This window comes from Momordica charantia (genome assembly GCF_013281855.1).
Source record: "Momordica charantia cultivar OHB3-1 chromosome 1 unlocalized genomic scaffold, Mcharantia_2.0 BLBB01000001.1, whole genome shotgun sequence".
In the NCBI taxonomy this organism is placed as follows: Eukaryota; Viridiplantae; Streptophyta; class Magnoliopsida; order Cucurbitales; family Cucurbitaceae; genus Momordica; species Momordica charantia.
This window is the reverse complement of record NW_028275157.1, coordinates 21773392-21791813: the sequence shown is the minus strand read 5'-3', so window position 1 is coordinate 21791813 and position 18422 is coordinate 21773392. Positions and strand designations below refer to the sequence as shown.

At 35.9% G+C, this 18422-nt stretch overlaps 4 protein-coding genes across 6 annotated transcripts; all 4 read right to left on the bottom strand.

Annotated features, from left to right (window-relative positions):
- Positions 1-709: 709 nt before the first annotated feature.
- On the bottom strand, positions 710-4530 carry LOC111012379 (cysteine-rich receptor-like protein kinase 8). Its single transcript, XM_022286517.2, has 7 exons — positions 2897-4530; positions 2677-2802; positions 2449-2588; positions 2164-2374; positions 1823-2060; positions 1590-1740; positions 710-1255 (listed from the first exon to the last, which is right to left on the bottom strand). The coding sequence occupies exons 1-7, from the start codon at positions 3720-3722 to the stop codon at positions 902-904; spliced, it is 2046 nt and encodes a 681-aa protein (XP_022142209.1). The 5' UTR covers positions 3723-4530; the 3' UTR covers positions 710-901.
- A 274-nt stretch (positions 4531-4804) lies between these two features.
- LOC111012334 (cysteine-rich receptor-like protein kinase 29) lies at positions 4805-8201 on the bottom strand. 2 transcript variants are annotated; one of them, XM_022286443.2, is made up of 7 exons: positions 7121-8197; positions 6823-6960; positions 6588-6727; positions 6287-6497; positions 5935-6172; positions 5713-5863; positions 4805-5376 (listed from the first exon to the last, which is right to left on the bottom strand). In XM_022286443.2, the coding sequence occupies exons 1-7, from the start codon at positions 7920-7922 to the stop codon at positions 5026-5028; spliced, it is 2031 nt and encodes a 676-aa protein (XP_022142135.1). In that variant the 5' UTR covers positions 7923-8197; the 3' UTR covers positions 4805-5025. The 2 variants fall into 2 exon arrangements, with proteins under 2 accessions (XP_022142135.1, XP_022142134.1); XM_022286442.2 differs by having other exon boundaries at positions 5935-6497; positions 7121-8201.
- A 1450-nt stretch (positions 8202-9651) lies between these two features.
- Positions 9652-13188, bottom strand: LOC111012335 (cysteine-rich receptor-like protein kinase 15). Of its 2 annotated transcripts, none has more exons than XM_022286445.2 (7): positions 12330-13188; positions 11496-11639; positions 11251-11396; positions 10941-11130; positions 10623-10860; positions 10394-10544; positions 9652-10219 (listed from the first exon to the last, which is right to left on the bottom strand). In XM_022286445.2, the coding sequence occupies exons 1-7, from the start codon at positions 13171-13173 to the stop codon at positions 9908-9910; spliced, it is 2025 nt and encodes a 674-aa protein (XP_022142137.1). In that variant the 5' UTR covers positions 13174-13188; the 3' UTR covers positions 9652-9907. The 2 variants fall into 2 exon arrangements, with proteins under 2 accessions (XP_022142137.1, XP_022142136.1); XM_022286444.2 differs by having other exon boundaries at positions 9653-10219; positions 10941-11151.
- Positions 13189-14345: 1157 nt separating this feature from the next.
- LOC148213443 (cysteine-rich receptor-like protein kinase 29) lies at positions 14346-18137 on the bottom strand. The gene is made up of 7 exons (XM_088124164.1): positions 17308-18137; positions 15962-16129; positions 15716-15855; positions 15406-15616; positions 15076-15313; positions 14871-14994; positions 14346-14672 (listed from the first exon to the last, which is right to left on the bottom strand). The coding sequence occupies exons 1-7, from the start codon at positions 18128-18130 to the stop codon at positions 14346-14348; spliced, it is 2031 nt and encodes a 676-aa protein (XP_087980290.1). The 5' UTR covers positions 18131-18137.
- Positions 18138-18422: the final 285 nt, after the last annotated feature.

The following is an 18422-nucleotide window of genomic DNA, read 5'->3' as shown; positions in this document are numbered from 1 at the left end:
CGTATGGGACAGGTTCCACGAGTAAAATAGACATCCTTACTCACCAACTATAGCAGTTGTTAATTTTTTTCATAAATGTGGAGTGATGATTGAAGGTTGACTTCAAAAATAAGGTGGTGAATGATGTCTATTCCACTGAATGGTATTTTTGTGTTGGTCGGGTGGTTGTTAAAATTAAATTTTTAAAATTATTGTAATCAAACTCAATCACTCGTGGTGTTGTAAATAATAGAGCTCGAGCACAACTCAATTAGTTACATATATTGTCAACGAGAAAGTGCCAGGTTTGAATATGTTGTACCCAGGGAAGAAAAAAACAACGAAGTGTAATCGCAGCAATCACATAAATTTGGAAAGAAATTGATCAAATTAATGGTTCAAAGATGGGATTCTCATTCTAACCTAGGGGTAATTTTGTTATTTCCTTTTAATTTGATAAAGAAATAAATTATTTGAGGAAAACGTTTTAGCCTGTAAAGATCAAACAGTGCGATGTGGAGTAGACCAACTCGTAATTTAAAAATAAATAACTGCAAAAGGTCAATAGGAGAGTCAACTACGGGTTCATTCAGCAAGATTATATTATTCAAAATTAGCGTCTAAAGAAGCTTTGTATTAATTAATTATTTATTAAAACAATGAAGGGAGACTCGTCGACGTAGATGGGTGTGGTGTGGACACAATCCCCGTAGACCTCTTCTGTTGTCCATTTGAGTAAAATAATATCTGTTTTCAATTATCTTTATGAATTAAACACAATTAATTAATTAAATTTACAACCTCATACTTTCTAAGGAGGAAGAAAGTTCATCCTCACATTAATAAAAACTTTCAAGTTCCTCGTAAGGCTTTATGAGGAAGTTTAAAGGTAAACTATACCCTTATGTCGTTGAGTTTCGATCTAACGAGGATGGAGCTCAGTAATTGAAGCTTCATTTTCAGAATAAGGTTGAAGAGGTGTGCTTTCAGAATGACTAGCTTTAATCATTTCCAATCGGTGATCTGACTTTAATAGTGTATTGGATTCATCAGTCTTACTATGCATGAAGAATGCAGGTTCAGAAGGTACAAGGAGAGTAAGAGAAGAACTACTTAGCATCAAAATCACTGAAGCCATTGTTGGTCTGTCTGTTGCATTTTCTTGAACACACAATAGTCTAATGTGAATACATCTTATCATTTCAGTCCTTGAACCAATACTAAGTGTAGGATCTATAACATTTGTCGTTGTTCCTGCCCTCCAATTTTTCCATGCCTGTAAAAGAAATGTCGGTTACTCGACAGTGGCACTTAACGACACTTAAATTACATTACAGTATATTGCACTAAATTTCAAAGTAAACAATATCAGACAAATATATGGGGTCTCGTGAGAAAGTATTGTATATGGATTGGATGCTCAAATGGATTATAGACATAATAAGGTCTAAGATCTATTGTAAAATTTACCAAAAAAAGAAATAAGATAATGAACTGTTATTTCAAAACAATACAAGACTAAATTTAACTACAAAAGAAAAACAAGTTTTTGATATAAAAATTGTCTAATATTATTATCCACTCGGTTAAGAAGTAAATCATATACTTACAAAGCTGGAGAGATCTTCGACTTTTTCTCCATTACGAAAGCAATTGTTTTTTTGGCCACTCACAATTTCAAGAACTAAAACACCAAAGCTAAAGACATCTGATTTCATCGAAAATTGTCCATGCATTATATACTCTGGAGCCATATAGCCACTGCAAAGATAATAACAATAGATTATTTAAAAATATTATAAAAGAATATTAAAAAAAAACCAAAAAAAAAAATTGTGCTTACTAAGTTCCCACAACTCTACTTGTATTGGCTTGGGTCTCATCTACTTCAAATAATCTTGCCATACCAAAATCTGCAATCTTTGAGTTCATTTCCACGTCCAACAAAATATTGCTAGCTTTGAGATCACGGTGTATAATCCGAAGGCGAGAATCTTCATGAAGATAAAGAAGTCCTCGTGCAACACCATTGATGATTTTGTATCGTGTTTCCCAATCTAATAGGGTGCACTTTCTGAAATCTACATTATCATCATATATATGTATGTTAATAATTTTTGTCAATTATCTGAAAAGATACCTTTTCCAACATGTGTAAGAGCAAAGCAAGAACCAAGGTTATACCAAATATGAAGTGGTCAAGGCTGCCGTTTGGTACAAACTCATATATGAGAGTTCTCTCTCTTCCTTGCAAGCAGAATCCCAGCAGTCTAACCAAGTTTCGGTGTTGAAGCTTAACCACCAAAAGAACTTCATTTTTGAATTCAACATCACCTTGTTGTGAATTATTTGCAAGCCTCTTCACAGCTATATACTGTCCATTAGGCAGCTTACCCTGAAAAAATAAACATCAAATTTTCAGTAAGAATTTCACTTATCCCTTATTGATTGAAATTCCTCAAGTTATACCCTGTAAACAGCTCCAAATCCACCCTGTCCAAGCTTGTTTTCAGTCGAGAAGTCATCCGTTGCAACTTTAATGGTGTCGAAATCATATTGAATCGTCTCCACACTGCTAATTTCATCAGTGACATCTCCAAGAGCAACACCTAAGAGTAGATTAAGATATGAACGTGAACTTAAACTACACAATCAAAACAAAAACAGAGGCATCATAAACATAAACCACTCACTCACCTTCAAATTTTTCTTGTGCTGTTTTGTGCTTTCGCTTCCTCAATCTGAAAATGATGAAAATCCCAACAACTAGAAGGATGGCTGAAACGACGGACACCACAACGATTATAACAGTTGTAGCATTTCCTGCAAGTGGAAGGAGGACAAAACAAAAACTATGCAACTTGTTTCCATAAAATCCCTCTGTTAATATGAGTAAAAGAACATGTGGATGTGGTACCTGGTGTGGGAGGCAGAGGCAGCGACAGGGGTGGGGAGGGAGCTCCATCAGCAGGGGGCGGCGACGGCGGGTCGTAGAAAAGAGAAATTTCATATCTCAAATTACAACTTACGGCAAATATTCTTGCTCCTATTTTCCCAATCGGAATACTTCTAACAACCTGAATAAGGCAATTATTGCAATCCATAAAGGACAGATCCGGAGTACACTGGAGAAGCCCATATATGTTGTCAAAAGCGGGTGCAGCAATCTGTCCCACAGCAAATTTGCGAGTAGAATCCCCGGAGGAAGCCTCATTTCTGAGTCTCGCAAACAGAGTCCTCTGTGCTTGAGTGAACCCATCGACGTCCGATGCATTCTGAGTGTTGAAATAAATTGAAAGCACCCGACCATTTCCAACGCCAAAAATTGAGGAATCCGAGTACCGAATCATACAATCGTTGTACCATCCGATGTCCTCCTTCTGGTTCGGACAAACCTCTACAATCTTTCGAGTCGAGTCATTGACACAGCGCCTGCATTTCTCCACCGACCAGTCCCCCCGGCAAAGGGCGATGGCGTTCACTTTGTCGGGTTCCTGTCCGGCGGTGAGATTGTAAAACCCGTAATCGATTTGGGTGTCGGAGGCGATGGAGGAAAGTAAGTTTTCGAGATTTTGGTTGTAAATGCTGTTGCTGCTGTAGTTGCCGCTGTTTGAACATGAGTGTGCCTCGAAATCCGGTTGCGAGATGGTGGTTGAGACCATGAATATGTGAATACAGCAGAGGAATAAGAGGTTTTTTGAAGTTCTCATCGCCATTTTCGCTCTGTAATCAGAGAAATCCATCTGCAACAAGGAGCTAAAACCCCTGTTGGCGCGTCGTGTGAGTCAATGCAATGGAGGTAAACCTCCATTCTCTTTCTACTTTTCAACGGTCGGCCACCTTTTCTGTGGAATTCGGAGACCGCCATACCGGTGCTCTCTCGTGAATTTGAATTTGTAAAATTTGTTAGAAAATTAAGCGCTCTTGATCATTTTCCTTCCACGGTAAGCTGTAGTTATCTAAGCTAATCACATGTCATAAATGGAAATATAAGAAAAGTAATAAACGCCATAAGTATTTATATTGGTTCATCCCAATAATTTACGAGCTACATCCAATCTTCCATTCAGATGTAGTTGTTCTACTAATAAATATAAGATTGAACACAAAGTACTAAAAAAATATCTCATCCTCTAAAAATCCCAACAAAAACTTGATAGCTTCTCAATGTTTAACTCAATATACTTACGTAGAAAAACTAACACAATAGAACAAGATTTAATTACTCGAAATGTGTTAGATGTTGCTCTGCCCTTGCTGCCAACAATCTCAAGCCACTGCTTCTAAAGCATCACAAAAAATCCACCAAAACGGATGCCAAAAACCTAAGCAAATTGTACCTTTTATGAGAAAATTTGCCACAGCGTCAATACCCAAAATGTGCCTTTTTTTATGAAATTTTGTTGCAGTGCCACAACGCCGTGCCCGCGGCCAAAAAATCTACAGCGCCCATTTTCACTGATTTCCATTTTCGCTTTGTTCTGATTCGATCCCGACTCGTTTCTAGCTCGTGCCAATATCGATTTGGCTCCACCAATCTCAACAAAATTACCAGCAATACCATGACTATGGATGAAATTTTGAAACATTGGTCCACTATGTTTACAATTTTTTCTTTTTTTGGCTATATTTTCAAACTGCCCGTAATTATTTATATGATGTTTGCAAAAGAAAATGAAGGGAAATTTGTGAGTGCTTCTGGAAAGCTTGAAAAAGATGGGTGTGGTGTGGACAGAACAGAATGCCGTGTGGAACTCTTCAATTGTCCATTCCATTATTCTAAAATATCCGTTTAATAAAAGTTGTCACAAGTCTCAAGTTTCAATTTCCATCGATCAAAAAATATTTGAAATTTTCTTATTAGCCTTTCATAAGGAAGTTTAAAGGTAAACTACTCTTACATTGTCATAAATCAAGATATACAAATCAAATCTGAAAAAGAAAAGTGATAGTATCCAACAATATTTCACTAAGCACAACTTTTAGTGCTCTACTGAAAAATAAATACATATAAGTGATCAAACAAATGTTAAATCTCCACAGTTTCTAGCGAGGGTGGAGCTCGCTAATGGAAGGGTCATTCTTCAAAGCTTGAACGGGTGTATTTTCATAATGACTAGATTGAATCGTTTCCAACCAGAGATCTGACTTTGGCAATGTGTTGGACTCATCAATGTTACTATGCATGAAGAATGCAGGTTCTGCAGGCACAGGAAGAGTGAGAGAGAAGCTACTAAGCATTAGAACCACCGAAGCCATTGTTGGTCGATCTGCTGCATTCTCTTGAACACACAATAGTCCGATGTGAATGCATCTCATCATTTCAATCTTTGAACCAACACTAAGTGTTTGATCTATGACATTTGTAGTTGTTCCTGCTCTCCAATTTTTCCATGCCTACAAGAGAAAATGCACAATAATTAACACTTGGCTATACATCATATTATAGTCTATCGCCTTAAGGTTCAAAGCCAATGATTCATGTAAATGTATGTGGGTCAAGCATTGTGTATGGATTGGATGTTTCAAATGGATTATTGAGATCATAATAAGATTGTGAATGATACAATAAAAGAAATTAGATTATAACCATTATTATGTCAAAACAATATAATACTAAATTAAACAATTAGAAAATACAATAAATTGATATCATAATCTTCTAGTACTATTATCATCCATGTTGTTGCTATATAAGGAGGTTTGAAAAAAAAAGGTTGATGATATACTTACACAGCTAGAGAGATCTTCTACTTTTTCTCCATTACGAAAACAATTATTTTTCTGGCCACTGACAATTTCAAGAACCAAAACACCAAAACTGAAGACATCTGATTTCACTGAAAATTGTCCATGCATTAAATACTCTGGAGCCATATAGCCACTGCAAAAATTAATGAAAATTGATTATCCATTACGCTATTGTAAAGAAAAATAAACAAAATTTTTACTTACTAAGTTCCCACAATTCTACTTGTATTGCCTTGAGTCTCATCCACCTCAAACAATCTTGCCATACCAAAATCTGCAATCTTTGGATTCATTTCCTCATCCAACAAAATATTGCTAGCTTTGAGATCACGGTGTACAATACGAAGACGAGAATCCTCATGAAGGTATAGCATTCCTCGTGCAATGCCATTTATGATTTTGAATCGTCTATCCCAATCTAATTGTGACCGCTTTTCAAAATCTACATCGTCGTCCATATATGTAGATAACTTTGTCAACCATATGAAAGGAATAGGATGGCTTTTCCAATGAGACCAAAGTGAAAGTAAGAACAAAGTAGAATATGAGATCATACCAAATATGAAGTGGTCAAGGCTTGCATTCGGCACAAATTCATATATGAGAAGTCTCTCAGTTTTTTGTAAGCAGAATCCCAACAGCCTAACCAAGTTTCGGTGTTGAAGCTTGACCACCAAAAGAACTTCATTTTTGAATTCAAGATCTCCTTGCTGTGAATTATTTGCAAGTCTCTTCACTGCTATCTGCTGTCCATTAGGCAGCTTACCCTGAAAATATCAACTTCAACTTTTAGTAAGAAATTCACTGATCAACTCCTCATACTTATCCACCACTGATTCTAATTCTTTAATTCATACCCTGTAGACAGCTCCAAATCCACCCTGTCCAAGCTTGTTTTCAGTTGAGAAGTCATTTGTTGCAACTTTAATGGTGTCAAAATCATATTGAATCGTCTCTACACTGCTGATTTCACCAGTGGTGTCTCCAAAAGAAACACCTGAGCGTAGATTATGATATGAACATCAAAATTCTGCACAATCAAAACAGATAGAACTGCAATCTAAGAAAACAGAGCAATTATAGACCACCAACCATCAAATTTTTCTTCTGGTGTTTTGTGCTTTCGTTTCCTCAATCTCAAAATGATGAAAATGCCAACGACGAGAATGATAGCAGAAACGATGGACACCACAACGATTATAACAGTTCTAGCAGTATTGCTATTATTGTCTGCAAAAGAAAGAAAAATGGATCCACGGCTATGTTAGCTCCTCTCTAACTCGCTTACATAAAATTCCTCTGCTAATATTGATAAACTTGGAGTAAAAATTATTTGTATCCAACAAAAATTGAAAAAGACGTTAAAATGGTGGAAGACGATGGTTGGTACCTGGTGTCGGAGGCGGCGACAGGGGCGGGGAGGGAACGCCACCGGCAGGGGGCGGCGGCGGCGGCGAGGGGTCGTAGAAAAGACGGTTCTCATATCTCAAATAACAGCTCGTCAAAAAGATTCTGGTTCCTGTACTTCCAGTCGGAACACGATCAGCAGCCGTAACAAGACAATTATTACAATCCACAGAGGACAAATCGGGAGTACACTGAAGATGCCCAAATATGGTCCCCAACTTTGGTGCACCAATTTCTCCCACCGCAGATTTGCGTCTAGAATCCCCGGACGCAGCCTCATTTCTCAGTCTTTGCAACAAATCGCTGAGTGACTGAGTGTAGCCATCAATGTCCGATGCGTTCTGACCGGAGATGAAAACTGGCTCGAGCACTCGGTCGTTGCGAACCCCAAAAATGGTCCTGTTTGAGTAACGAATCATACAATCGGTGTACCATCCGATTGCCTCCTTCTGGTTCGGACAATCCTCCAGAATCCTTCGAGTGGACGCATTGAGACAGCTCCTGCATTTCTCCACCGACACAACGCCCAGGCAAAGGGCGACGGCGTGCACCTTGTCGGGTTCCTGTCCGGCTGTGAAATTGTAAAATCCGTAATCGATTTGGGTGTCTGAGACGATGGAGGAAAGTGCGGTGGCAAGATTTTGCTTGTAAACGCTGTCGCTGGTGTAGTTGCCTCTGTTTGAACATAAGTGGGTCACGACTTCCACTTGGGAAATGGTGGAGGAGACCATGAATATGAGAATGAAGCAAAGGAAGAGAGGGTTTTTTGAAGTTCCCATCTCCATATTTTTACAACTTCTTTCAGAGAAACGTATGATGTGTAAAGGATGAACTAAAAACTCCCCAATTGGCGTGTGGCGTTAGTCAATGGTTTCAATTAGGAGAGAAAACTAGTACCTAAAAAGAAAAGAGTTGTGTAGATTTGGTGATAGGCATTGGGAAAGAAGAAGGAAGGAGGGCGCCATGTCTTCTCTTTTCTAAGGCCGCCCGCCCACTTCTTTGTGTCAACTTGCTCAGGGGATGGAAAAAAATTATTTGGGGCGGCGGGCTCAAACTGAATAATAATTTTTTATATACCACATTTTAGGCATAAGAGAGGCATTATTTTCTTAACTTAGAAAAGAGGTTTCTTTTTCTTTTCCTCAATTTTCTCTAGACGAAGATAATTGCCATCATTTTATACTGTAAATCTCTTTTTTTCGAGCCCATGTGAGATTTTTGTTTTTTAATTCAATAGCAGGTAGGATGTAAAGGGAGGAGAAGAGATGCGTCCTTTCCAATCATCTCCTCTCGCACTAGGAAAAGGTCCTCTCAGTGCTCTAATGTCTACATCGGATATGGATCGAACTGTCTCACGACGCTCTGAACCCAGTTCACGTACCGCTTTAACCGATTGTAATTATGTTTAGATACACACCGATATAAAAATTTATATGCACTCCTGATACTAATATTAATATTATCTCTTGATGATTCAAAATAAGTGGCTAAAGAAGGTTGTATAAATTATTTATAAATAATAATGAGGGCGACTTGTCGACGTGGACGCAGTCACGTGGTGAGTCTGGTGAAAAAGATGGGTGTAGCGCGGAGTCTTCTTCAACGACTCATTTTCCGTAAAATCAATCAAATTGGCAAATTGTCTCTTGGCCCAACAAATATGCAATCAGTCGTTTCAACTTCATTTTTTTATTCCTCTGTTTCCACGCACTAACCCTCTTTTAATTTTTTTTTTTATTTTGGTTAAATTATCAATGTAGCTTCCAATCATTTGATCTTATTTTAATGTCTATAGTTTAGATTTAGAGGTAGTAATCATGTAAGAATTTTAACTGCTTGAAATGTTTTGTAAAATTGATTAGTTAGTTCTCTTTGACAAATATTTCATTTTTCAACCGGAAAGAAAAAATTACTTCATTGTTTATTTTTTTAATTCTAAAAAAAAAGTGCATAAATCAAGATGAGGTAAAACTAAAAGTCCTTAAATCATAGTGATATTTAAACCTAAATTTTTGTACTATGTTTAAAAAAAATATTAAAATGTTCAATTTCAATTTTAAATAAAGAAAAATTTCAAATTTTACTTTAAATTTTTAGCTTCTAACAAACTTTCGTTTGAAAATTTGTAAATGAAAATATTTCCATATTTTGCATTTTAAAGAATATAAAATATATATTTAATGTGAATTTTTTTTAGTATAAAATGTGGGGTGGTGGATCGTACTCACAACCTGTTGGTTGAAAATTTTATTTCATCTTCAATTTTGTCCTTTAATTCGGCTTTTGTGCGGGGCTTGATTTGTTTGTTGAAATTAATAAGTCTTAAGACATTTTGTACTTTATTATTTTGTTAAAATTAGAGGTGAATTTAGTCAAAATTGAACAAAAAGATAAAAATTGCTAATACATATTCAAGTTTAGAGTTGAATTTGATGGAAATGAAAGTTGAGGATGAAAATGAGTACAAACTTGCAAGTTCAGGAGTAAAACTTGATTTATTTTTCCTAAAATAACATATTACTTTTATTGAATACAATGCATACATAGTAAAATTGAAATAGGAGATTTAACATTACAAGGATGAAAGTAAAATGGCAGAAGTTCACAAGATTTATATCAAAACAAAATCAACAGCCAATTGTCCTCTCTTCTCTTTCCAATATCTTTGATCGAATATAATCCTTTAGGGCGAAAATATTCTAAACCTTTACTTATGTTTTTATTTGTATTTTTCCAAAAGATATATAAAGACGTCTACAGATATGGAGAGCTAACGAGGATAAAAGTCAGAAATGGAAACTGCATTTTCTGAGGCCTGAAGAGGAATTTTTTGGGAATCATTTGCATTTGACAAGATGTAGTTGCTGTGTACGAAGAACGCAGGTTGGGAGGGTAGAGAAAGTGTGAGAGAGAAACTATTAAGCATCATAACTACTGAAGTCATGGTAGGTCGATCTGCTACATTTGCTTGAACACATAGTAATCCAATATGAATACATCTTATCATTTCAATGCTCGAACTTGAACTTGATATCATATCTATTACATTTTCAGGTGTTCCAGCCTTCCAATTTTTCCATGCCTGCGAAAGATCCACCATCAATCCATTTGATGTCAATGGAAAATGCAAACCATATCAGATAAATTGTAGTTATAAAATATATAGATATAACCTCCAACTACTTCAAACAAGAAAATATTTAACTAAATAAAGCAGTTTTTTCTCTATATTTTTTGTTGATGTATATATACTTACAAAGCTTAAAAGATTTTCATTCTCCCCTCCCTTGTCAAAACTATGAACTGTTTGACCACTTATAATCTCAAGAATTAGAACTCCAAAACTAAACACATCTGATTTTGATGAGAATTGTCCGTGGTATGCATATTCTGGAGCCATGTAACCACTGAAAGATGAAAAGAATAAAAAGTTACTCAAATCTCACATAATTAAGAGAGGATATCACAGTGAAACTAAAACTTACTAAGTTCCCACAATTCTATTGGTTTGACCTCGAGTCTCGTCCACTTCGAACAATCTTGCCATACCAAAGTCCGCAATTTTAGGATTCATCTTTCCATCCAACAAAATATTGCTAGCTTTGAGATCACGATGAATGATTCGAATACGAGAATCTTCATGGAGGTATAATAGTCCTCGAGCAATGCCGCTTATAATTTTATATCGTCTTTTCCAATCCAAAATTGTTCTTTTCACCGGATCTAATACACCATATCATGCACATACATGATAATATTTAAATATATGTTAATTTCAGTGAATGAAGAGAGTGAAATTATACCAAATATGAAGTGATCAAGGCTGCCATTGGGTAGAAACTCATAGATGAGAAGTCTTTCATTTCCCTCCAAGCAAAATCCTAACAACCTAACTAAGTTCCTGTGTTGAAGTTTGGCCAGCATAAGGACTTCATTTCTGAATTCCACATTTCCTTGTCCTGAATCTCTCGAAAGTCTCTTCACTGCTATGTTCTGTCCATTTGACAACCTTCCCTGAATTATTAATGCAGAATACATAGTTTATAAAAAGTGTTTTTGAGGTATATTGCCATCTAAATATATAATAATAAAGCTTTTATTTTTGTCAATTACCTTGTAGACAACTCCAAATCCACCTTGTCCGAGTTTATTTTCATCTGAGAACTCATCTGTTGCTACTTTGATCGTGTGAAAATCAAATTGAATAGTCTCCACTCTACTAATTTCATCGGTTGCTTCTTGGAAGGCAACGCCTTTAACTTTTCAAATATTCAAATTTAAAATAATTGAAACCCCAATTAATTTAATTGAGTGACTAAATCAACAACCAAATACTTTAATTGTATAATGAGGCTTACTTTCAACTTCATTTGATGGTATTTTGCTTTTCCGTTTATACATTCGTAAAATGCCAATAACGAGAATGACGGCTGAAAGTATTGATACAACTATGATTATGATAGCAGTAGTATTTCCTTTGCCATCGGGCCCATCCTTACTTCCTGCATAAAATTGAATTTAAAAAAAAAATTGGAAAAAAAGGTAATTACCTTTAGCGGAGAAAAAACTAACAAACAAAAAAGAAAAGAAAATTTTGAAATTACTTTTAATAAACTATGCTTATTTTAATTATATTAAATTACAAATTTAGTCATGAAACGTTCTGTCTAATAGATCTTCAAATTTTAAAAATTTTTAATAGATTCCTAAGATATCAATATGTCATTTCTAATCAGGTACTAAACTTTAAAGTTATCCAATAAATCCTTAAAGTTTTATTTTTATGTTTGACAAGTCTCTAACATTTCAATTTTGTGTTCAATATATCTTTGAAAGGTCAGAAAATTACTAATACAAAATTGAAAGGTGAAGGCACATTTTTGACATAAATTTGAGGTGTCTACCTTTTAAACAATGTGTCTCGACACAATTGAAATTTCCCAGACTACTGTACACAAATTTAATAGATGAATACTAATTAAAAAAAAGGATGAGATAAAACCTGGATGTTTGAATAGGGTCTCACTTGTACTTAAAAAAAAATAGTTCGAAGTGGGATTCGAATATATATGACTTTTTGATAAAATGTATTTAACCAATTGAACCTCAAATTGACAATAATTTTCAAATTTTTAACCGCAAAATTCCCAACAGGAAAACATGAACTTGGAGGAGGAGGATGATGGGTGAACCTGTGGTTGGCAGCGTAGATGGAGAGGGAGTGGCATTAGCCGGCGCCGGCGGTGTAGAGAAAATAGATGGAGAGGGAGTGGCATTAACCGGCGCCGGCGGTGTATAGAAAAAAGTATAGTTCTCGTATCTCAAAACGCAACTAGCCGTGAATATTCTCGCTCCATAATTCGCCTGAGTTATCGCCGCCGCACGCTCACCAACACACGTGGCGCAATCTGCGGACGACAAGTCGGGAGTGCACTGCACAAGCCCGTACACCGTTCCGGTCCCGACAGAAATCTGTCCGGTCGCCAATTTCCGGGTGGAATTCCCCGCCGCAGCCTCTCCTCTTAATCTCTCCATCAAACTCCTCACCGCCTTAAGGAACAAGCCATCCGGGTCCGACGCCGTTTGCCCGTTGAAAATCGAATACGAATCCCAATAGTCCATAACCCCGAAAATATCGACGCCCGAGTATCGAACCATGCACTGATTGTACCATACGATTCCCGCCTTCCGGTTCGGACAAACCTCCAAAATCTTCCGGCTCGATTCTTGGACGCAGGACCGGCATAAATTGCCGGAAGTATCTCCGATGCAGAGGGCCACGGCGTTGACTTTGTCGGGTTCCTCTCCGGCGGAGATATTGTAAAAGCCGTAACTTAGCAACTCCGGACCGGAGTAGAGGGAGGAAAGGAGGGCGTTTAGATTTTTCCGGTAAGTGGAATTGGTGGTGTAATTTCCAGCTTCTGGGCATACGGATGCTACGAATTCTAGTTGGGAAACTGTGGGACGAACCATTTGTGTGAGAATTTGAAATAAGATGATTGGAAGTATTTTCCAAGTCGTCGCTATGATCTCCATCAATAATAATTACACAACAACAACACAACTTTAGGCCAATATATATCTTCGCATTTTGTTTTTCGTTTTTAAATCCTTCAATTCTGATCTATTCTCACCACATGAATCAGGAGAGTGGAATTAAACTATAATTAATGACGCCGTGAATTATCGAGCTGTCTTAATTTACACATATTCTTTAATTTGTCGTTGGAGATGAGACTTTGTTGACCTGTTATAATCTGATGTTTAATCCATAAAATAAGCAACAGTGTCAAACGGCAAACAAGAATTGAGAGAATTAATTATTTACTGATACTCTCATAATCAACGTACAGAACTATTGTTTAATACAAATATAATATAATCAAACTGCCTAACTATCAAGATTAAAAAAAAAAAACTAGCTATGGTTAACCAACTATGGTTAACTCCAATAAACAGGATCCATAACAACTGAAAAAGTAAGATTACTGTATATAGAACATGAGAAAATGAGAATTGTTCCAGCTCATTTTTAATTTTTTTTTTAACTATGTATTCTATTAAAAATGTGCAGAGAGATTTTAGAAAGGAAAAAAAATGTGCAGAGAGAAATTTCAAACTACAATCTACAAAAAAAAAATATAATCCTGGTGCTGATCACCTTAGCTACCATGATGTGTGGACTTTTATTGGCATTGTTAGTACTTTCAATATTTTAAAAAAATTATATATAACCATTTGCAGCATACTTTAAAATTGAAACTTTATTTTATTTGGCTGGTTCTTTTAAATAAAGATGGGGTGATCTTACACTATACATATTTTAAAAGGTAAACTGTATATTGGATAGTTTGAATTTGGTTTTTATTTATGGTCTCAAAAGCGACAGTTTAGTTCAAGAATCAGACGAATTAAGGGTATTTTTGTTCTTGGATTTATTTACTTAAAACAATATTTTTTTTTGTTACTAAAAAAAAGGAAAGCATGTCATGTAATCCTTCAACAATATAGTAAGAGTACCACATAAGTTTTAAGCTACTGCTGTGATTATCTTCAAGATTAACGGGCTATTGTACTCTTATCTTTGCAATATCTTTGATCGAATCCTTCATGGCAAAAATATCTAAACCTTGCTTATGTTTTTATTATGATTTTGTTCAAGAAAAGACTATTAACACAGTATGGAGTATGGAGCTGCAGATGGAGAGCTAGCGAGGACAAATATCAGAAATAGAAATTCCATTTTCTGAAGTCTGAAGAGGAATTCTTTGGGAATCATTTCCATTTGACAAGATGTAGTTGTTGTGCATGAAGAATGCAGGCGGGGCAGGTAGAGAAAGTGTGAGAGAGAAACTGTTAAGCATCAAAACTATCAAAGTCATGGTAGGTCGATCTGCTACATTCGCTTGAACACATAGTAATCCAATATGAATACATCTTATCATTTCAATGATCGAACTTGAACTTAATATCTTATCTATTACATTTTTAGGTGTTCCTGCCTTCCAATGGAACACCTTCCAATTTTTCCATGCCTGCAAAAGATCCATCATCAATCCATTTGATGTTAATGGAAAATGCAAGTTATATATATAATTAAATAAATTGTAGCTATAAATATATGTATATTTTAAGCTTGAAGCACTTTTATGTATATAAAATGCTTTCAAACAAGAAGATATTTGACTAAATAAAGAGTTTTTCCTATGATTTTTTTGGATGTATATACTTACAAAGCTTAAAAGATTTTCATTCTCCCCTCCCCTATCAAAGCAATGAGCTTTTTGGCCATTTATAATCTCATCTGATTTTGTTGAGAATTGTCCGTGGTATGCATATTCTGGAGACATGTAACCACTAAAAGTATAAAAAGATTAAAAAGTTACTCAAATCTCACGTCATTAAAGCGGGAATATCATAGTGAAGCTAAAAACTTCCTAAGTTCCCACAATTCTGTTAGTTTGACCTCGAGTCTCGTCCATTTCGAATAATCTTGCCATGCCAAAGTCTGCAATTTTAGGATTCATCATTTCATCCAATAAAATATTACTAGCTTTGAGATCACGATGGATGATTCGAATACGAGAATCTTCGTGGAGGTATAATAGTCCTCGAGCAATGCCACTTATAATCTTATAACGTCTTTCCCAATCCAAAATTGTTTGTTTGACCATATCTACACACCATCATGGATGCCAATAATATTAAAATATACATGTTAATTTCAGTGAATGAAGAACAATGAGCAGATTAAAAATGAAATTATGCCAAATATGAAGTGATCAAGGCTGCCATTGGGTAGAAACTCATAGATGAGAAGTCTCTCGTTTCCCTCCAAGCAAAATCCCAGCAGCCTAACCAAGTTCCTGTGCTGAAGTTTGGCCACCATAAGGACTTCATTTCTGAATTCCACATTTCCTTGCCCTGAATCTGTCGAAAGTCTCTTCACTGCTATATTTTGTCCATTTGACAACTTTCCCTGAATTACTTAGTGCAGAATATATAGTTTGTGAGAAAGTGTTTTTGAATTTTGTGTTGCCATCTAAAATAAATAAAGCTTTAATGTTTTTTGAATTACCTTGTAGACAACTCCAAATCCACCTTGTCCGAGTTTATTATCATCTGAGAACTCATTTGTTGCTACTTTAATCGCATCAAAATCAAACTGAATCGTCTCCATGCTACTAATTTCATCGGTTGCTTCTTGGAAGGCAACGCCTTTTATTTTTCAAAGATTCAAATTTAAAATTGAAACCCCAATTAATTTGAGTTATCACTAGTTAAATCTACAAGCAAAATACTGAAATTATATATTGAGGCTTACTTATAACTTCTTTTGATGGTGTTTTGCGTTTTCGTTTCTTCATTCGTAAAATGAAGTAAATGCCAATAAAGAGAATGGCGGTTGAAAGTATTGACACAACTGTGATTATGATAGTGATTATGATAGTAGTAGTTTTTCTTTTTCGCCAAAGGATAGTAGTAGTATTTCCTTTGCCATCAATACTTCCCGCCAAAAATTGAATAAAAAAAATGGTAATAACCTATAGCGGAGAAAAAACCTAACAAACAAAAGAAAAAGTTGAAACTACTTTATTGGAACTCTAGAGTTGTGTCTAAATATAGTTCCTTCAACCGTCTAATTTCATTTCTTTTAGTGCAACGTGCAGTGGAGGTAGGAGATCGAATTCACAACCTCTTAATTGGAGATATATGCCAATTACTAACTTTTTTTTAATACAACATGTGGGGGTGAGGGGATCAAACTCACAATCTCAAAGTTGGAGGTATATGCCAATTACTATTGAACTATGCTCACTCTGACAGTCAATTAATTACTACTTAACTATGCTCGTTTTGGCGGATAAAATTTCATTTATATGTAATAGGTTATTTTCTACGTACCATTTAGAAAAAGTAAAGTGTCCCATTTTCTACATAGCATAGATAAAAATAGAACTCCCTCCTAAAAATAGTACGTTTTCGGTAATTATAGTTAATGATAGGTAGGTTAATCAATCATGTAGATGTTTTTTATAATGATATTTGAGGATGGGTATACAAACCTATAACCTTTTAGTAAAAAATATACCTTAACTAATTAAGCTAGGCTCAAATTAGAATTATGAGGATGTTATAAATAATATTTATTTTTTATATTATTTTTTAAATTTTAAAAAATAAAATAAATGTTAATTATAAGTTTAGTCATTAAACTTTTAAATTGATGTGGTTGGATATAATTAGTTCATATAAATCAAAATTTTCTTAAAATTTTATTTATTTGATCTTTGCACGTGAAAAAAAAGTTAAAAACAATAAAGATCATGAACTATTAATTTTAAATTGTCAAATAAGTACCTGTTAGTTTAGTAGCACGACACACTCATATATTATTTAAGAATTAGCTGGAAGGTGAGGAAGACTAAATAGAGAACTCATCAGAATGACCTATTTGAAATTAGGATAAATTACCCTTTTAATGCTTAAATTAGATCTGACAATTTGGTCCTTAAAACTATTAGCCGTCCTTAAAGCTAAATTTCTATTAAAAAAAAAGGCTAAATTTCCATTAGTTTCTTTTTTTCCAGAAATGTAATATGGCATGTAATGTGTATACGTGGCATATTTGATTGGCCAGCACCTAATTATTTTTTTAATTAATTTCACTTATCTGGCGACAAGGACAAATTAAGAGGATAACGGGTGAACCTGCGGTTGGCAGCGGAGACGGGGAGGAAGTGGCATTAGCCGGCGCCGGCGGTGTATCGAACATGTAATTCTCGTATCTCAAAACGCAACTAGCCGTGAATATCCTGGCCCCGATCCTACCCTCGGAGATCATCATCGCACGGTCACCAACACACTTGTCGCAATCCGCGGACGACAAGTCGGGAGTGCACTGCACAAGCCCGTACACAGTTTCATTTCCGGCGGAAATCTCTCCGGTCGCCATTTTCCGGGTGGAATTCCCCGCCGCGGCCTCTCCTCTTAATCTCTCCATCAAACTCCTCACCGCGTTAAGGAACCCATCCGGGTCCGACGCCGTTTGCCCGTTGAAAATCGAATCCGACTCCGAATCCGAATCGTTCATGACGCCGAAAATCTCGGCGTTCGAGTATCGGACCATGCACTGATTGTACCACACGATTCCCGCCTTCCGGTTCGGACAAGCCTCCAAAATCTTCCGGCTCGACTCGTCGACGCAGTCCCTGCAGACATAGCCGGAAATATCTCCGACGCAGAGGGCCACCGCATTGACTTTGTCGGGTTCCTCTCCGGCGGAGAGATTGTAAAAGCCGTAACTTATCAACGGAGGACCGGAGGAGAGGGAGGAAAGAAGGGCGTTTAGATTATTCCGGTAAGTGGAATTGGCGGTGTAATTCCCGGCGTCTGGACACAACGAAGCTGCGAAATCTAGTTGGGAAATTGTGGGATAAACCATTTGTGTGAGAAACAAAATCACAAGTATTTTTTTCGCTACGATCTCCATCAATAATAATTACACAACAACAGCATCGGGAGTTCTAATTTTAAATACAACAAAACTTAGGCCTGTTCTTAATTTATAAAATCTCATGTAGTCAACCTGGGCAGAGTTTAACCAGAACAGAGCTCACATATATTTTCGACCAAATAAAATTTTGTACTAAAAAGAAATTATAAAACATTTTGTTGCATTGTCCCCATCAGATCAATTTGTTTTTCGTTTTAAATCCTTCAATTCTCAAGAGATGAGGACTGAGAGTAGAATTAAATTAATTACGCCGTGAATCAACGAGCTG

Excerpts from the sequence above, each read along its gene's own strand:
- LOC148213443 (XM_088124164.1), bottom strand. The coding sequence starts at position 18,130 with ATGGAGATCGTAGCGAAAAAAATACTTGTGATTTTGTTTCTCACACAA. Across the intron at positions 15,856-15,961 it reads ACCATCAAAAGAAGTTATAA|GCGTTGCCTTCCAAGAAGCA; the intron begins GTAAGCCTCAAT and ends GAAAAATAAAAG. Across the intron at positions 14,995-15,075 it reads AACAGAATTGTGGGAACTTA|TGGTTACATGTCTCCAGAAT; the intron begins GGAAGTTTTTAG and ends TTATACTTTTAG.
- LOC111012334 (XM_022286442.2), bottom strand. The coding sequence starts at position 7,922 with ATGGAGATGGGAACTTCAAAAAACCCTCTCTTCCTTTGCTTCATTCTC. Across the intron at positions 6,728-6,822 it reads ACCAGAAGAAAAATTTGATG|GTGTTTCTTTTGGAGACACC; the intron begins GTTGGTGGTCTA and ends ATCTACGCTCAG. Across the intron at positions 5,377-5,712 it reads TAGAAGATCTCTCTAGCTGT|GCATGGAAAAATTGGAGAGC; the intron begins GTAAGTATATCA and ends TTTCTCTTGTAG.
- LOC111012379 (XM_022286517.2), bottom strand. The coding sequence starts at position 3,722 with ATGGATTTCTCTGATTACAGAGCGAAAATGGCGATGAGAACTTCAAAA. Across the intron at positions 2,589-2,676 it reads AGCACAAGAAAAATTTGAAG|GTGTTGCTCTTGGAGATGTC; the intron begins GTGAGTGAGTGG and ends ATCTACTCTTAG. Across the intron at positions 2,061-2,163 it reads CCTTGACCACTTCATATTTG|ATTTCAGAAAGTGCACCCTA; the intron begins GTATAACCTTGG and ends ATGATAATGTAG.
- LOC111012335 (XM_022286444.2), bottom strand. The coding sequence starts at position 13,173 with ATGGAGATCATAGCGACGACTTGGAAAATACTTCCAATCATCTTATTT. Across the intron at positions 11,640-12,329 it reads ATCTACGCTGCCAACCACAG|GAAGTAAGGATGGGCCCGAT; the intron begins GTTCACCCATCA and ends AATTTTATGCAG. Across the intron at positions 10,220-10,393 it reads ATGAAAATCTTTTAAGCTTT|GCATGGAAAAATTGGAAGGC; the intron begins GTAAGTATATAT and ends GATCTTTCGCAG.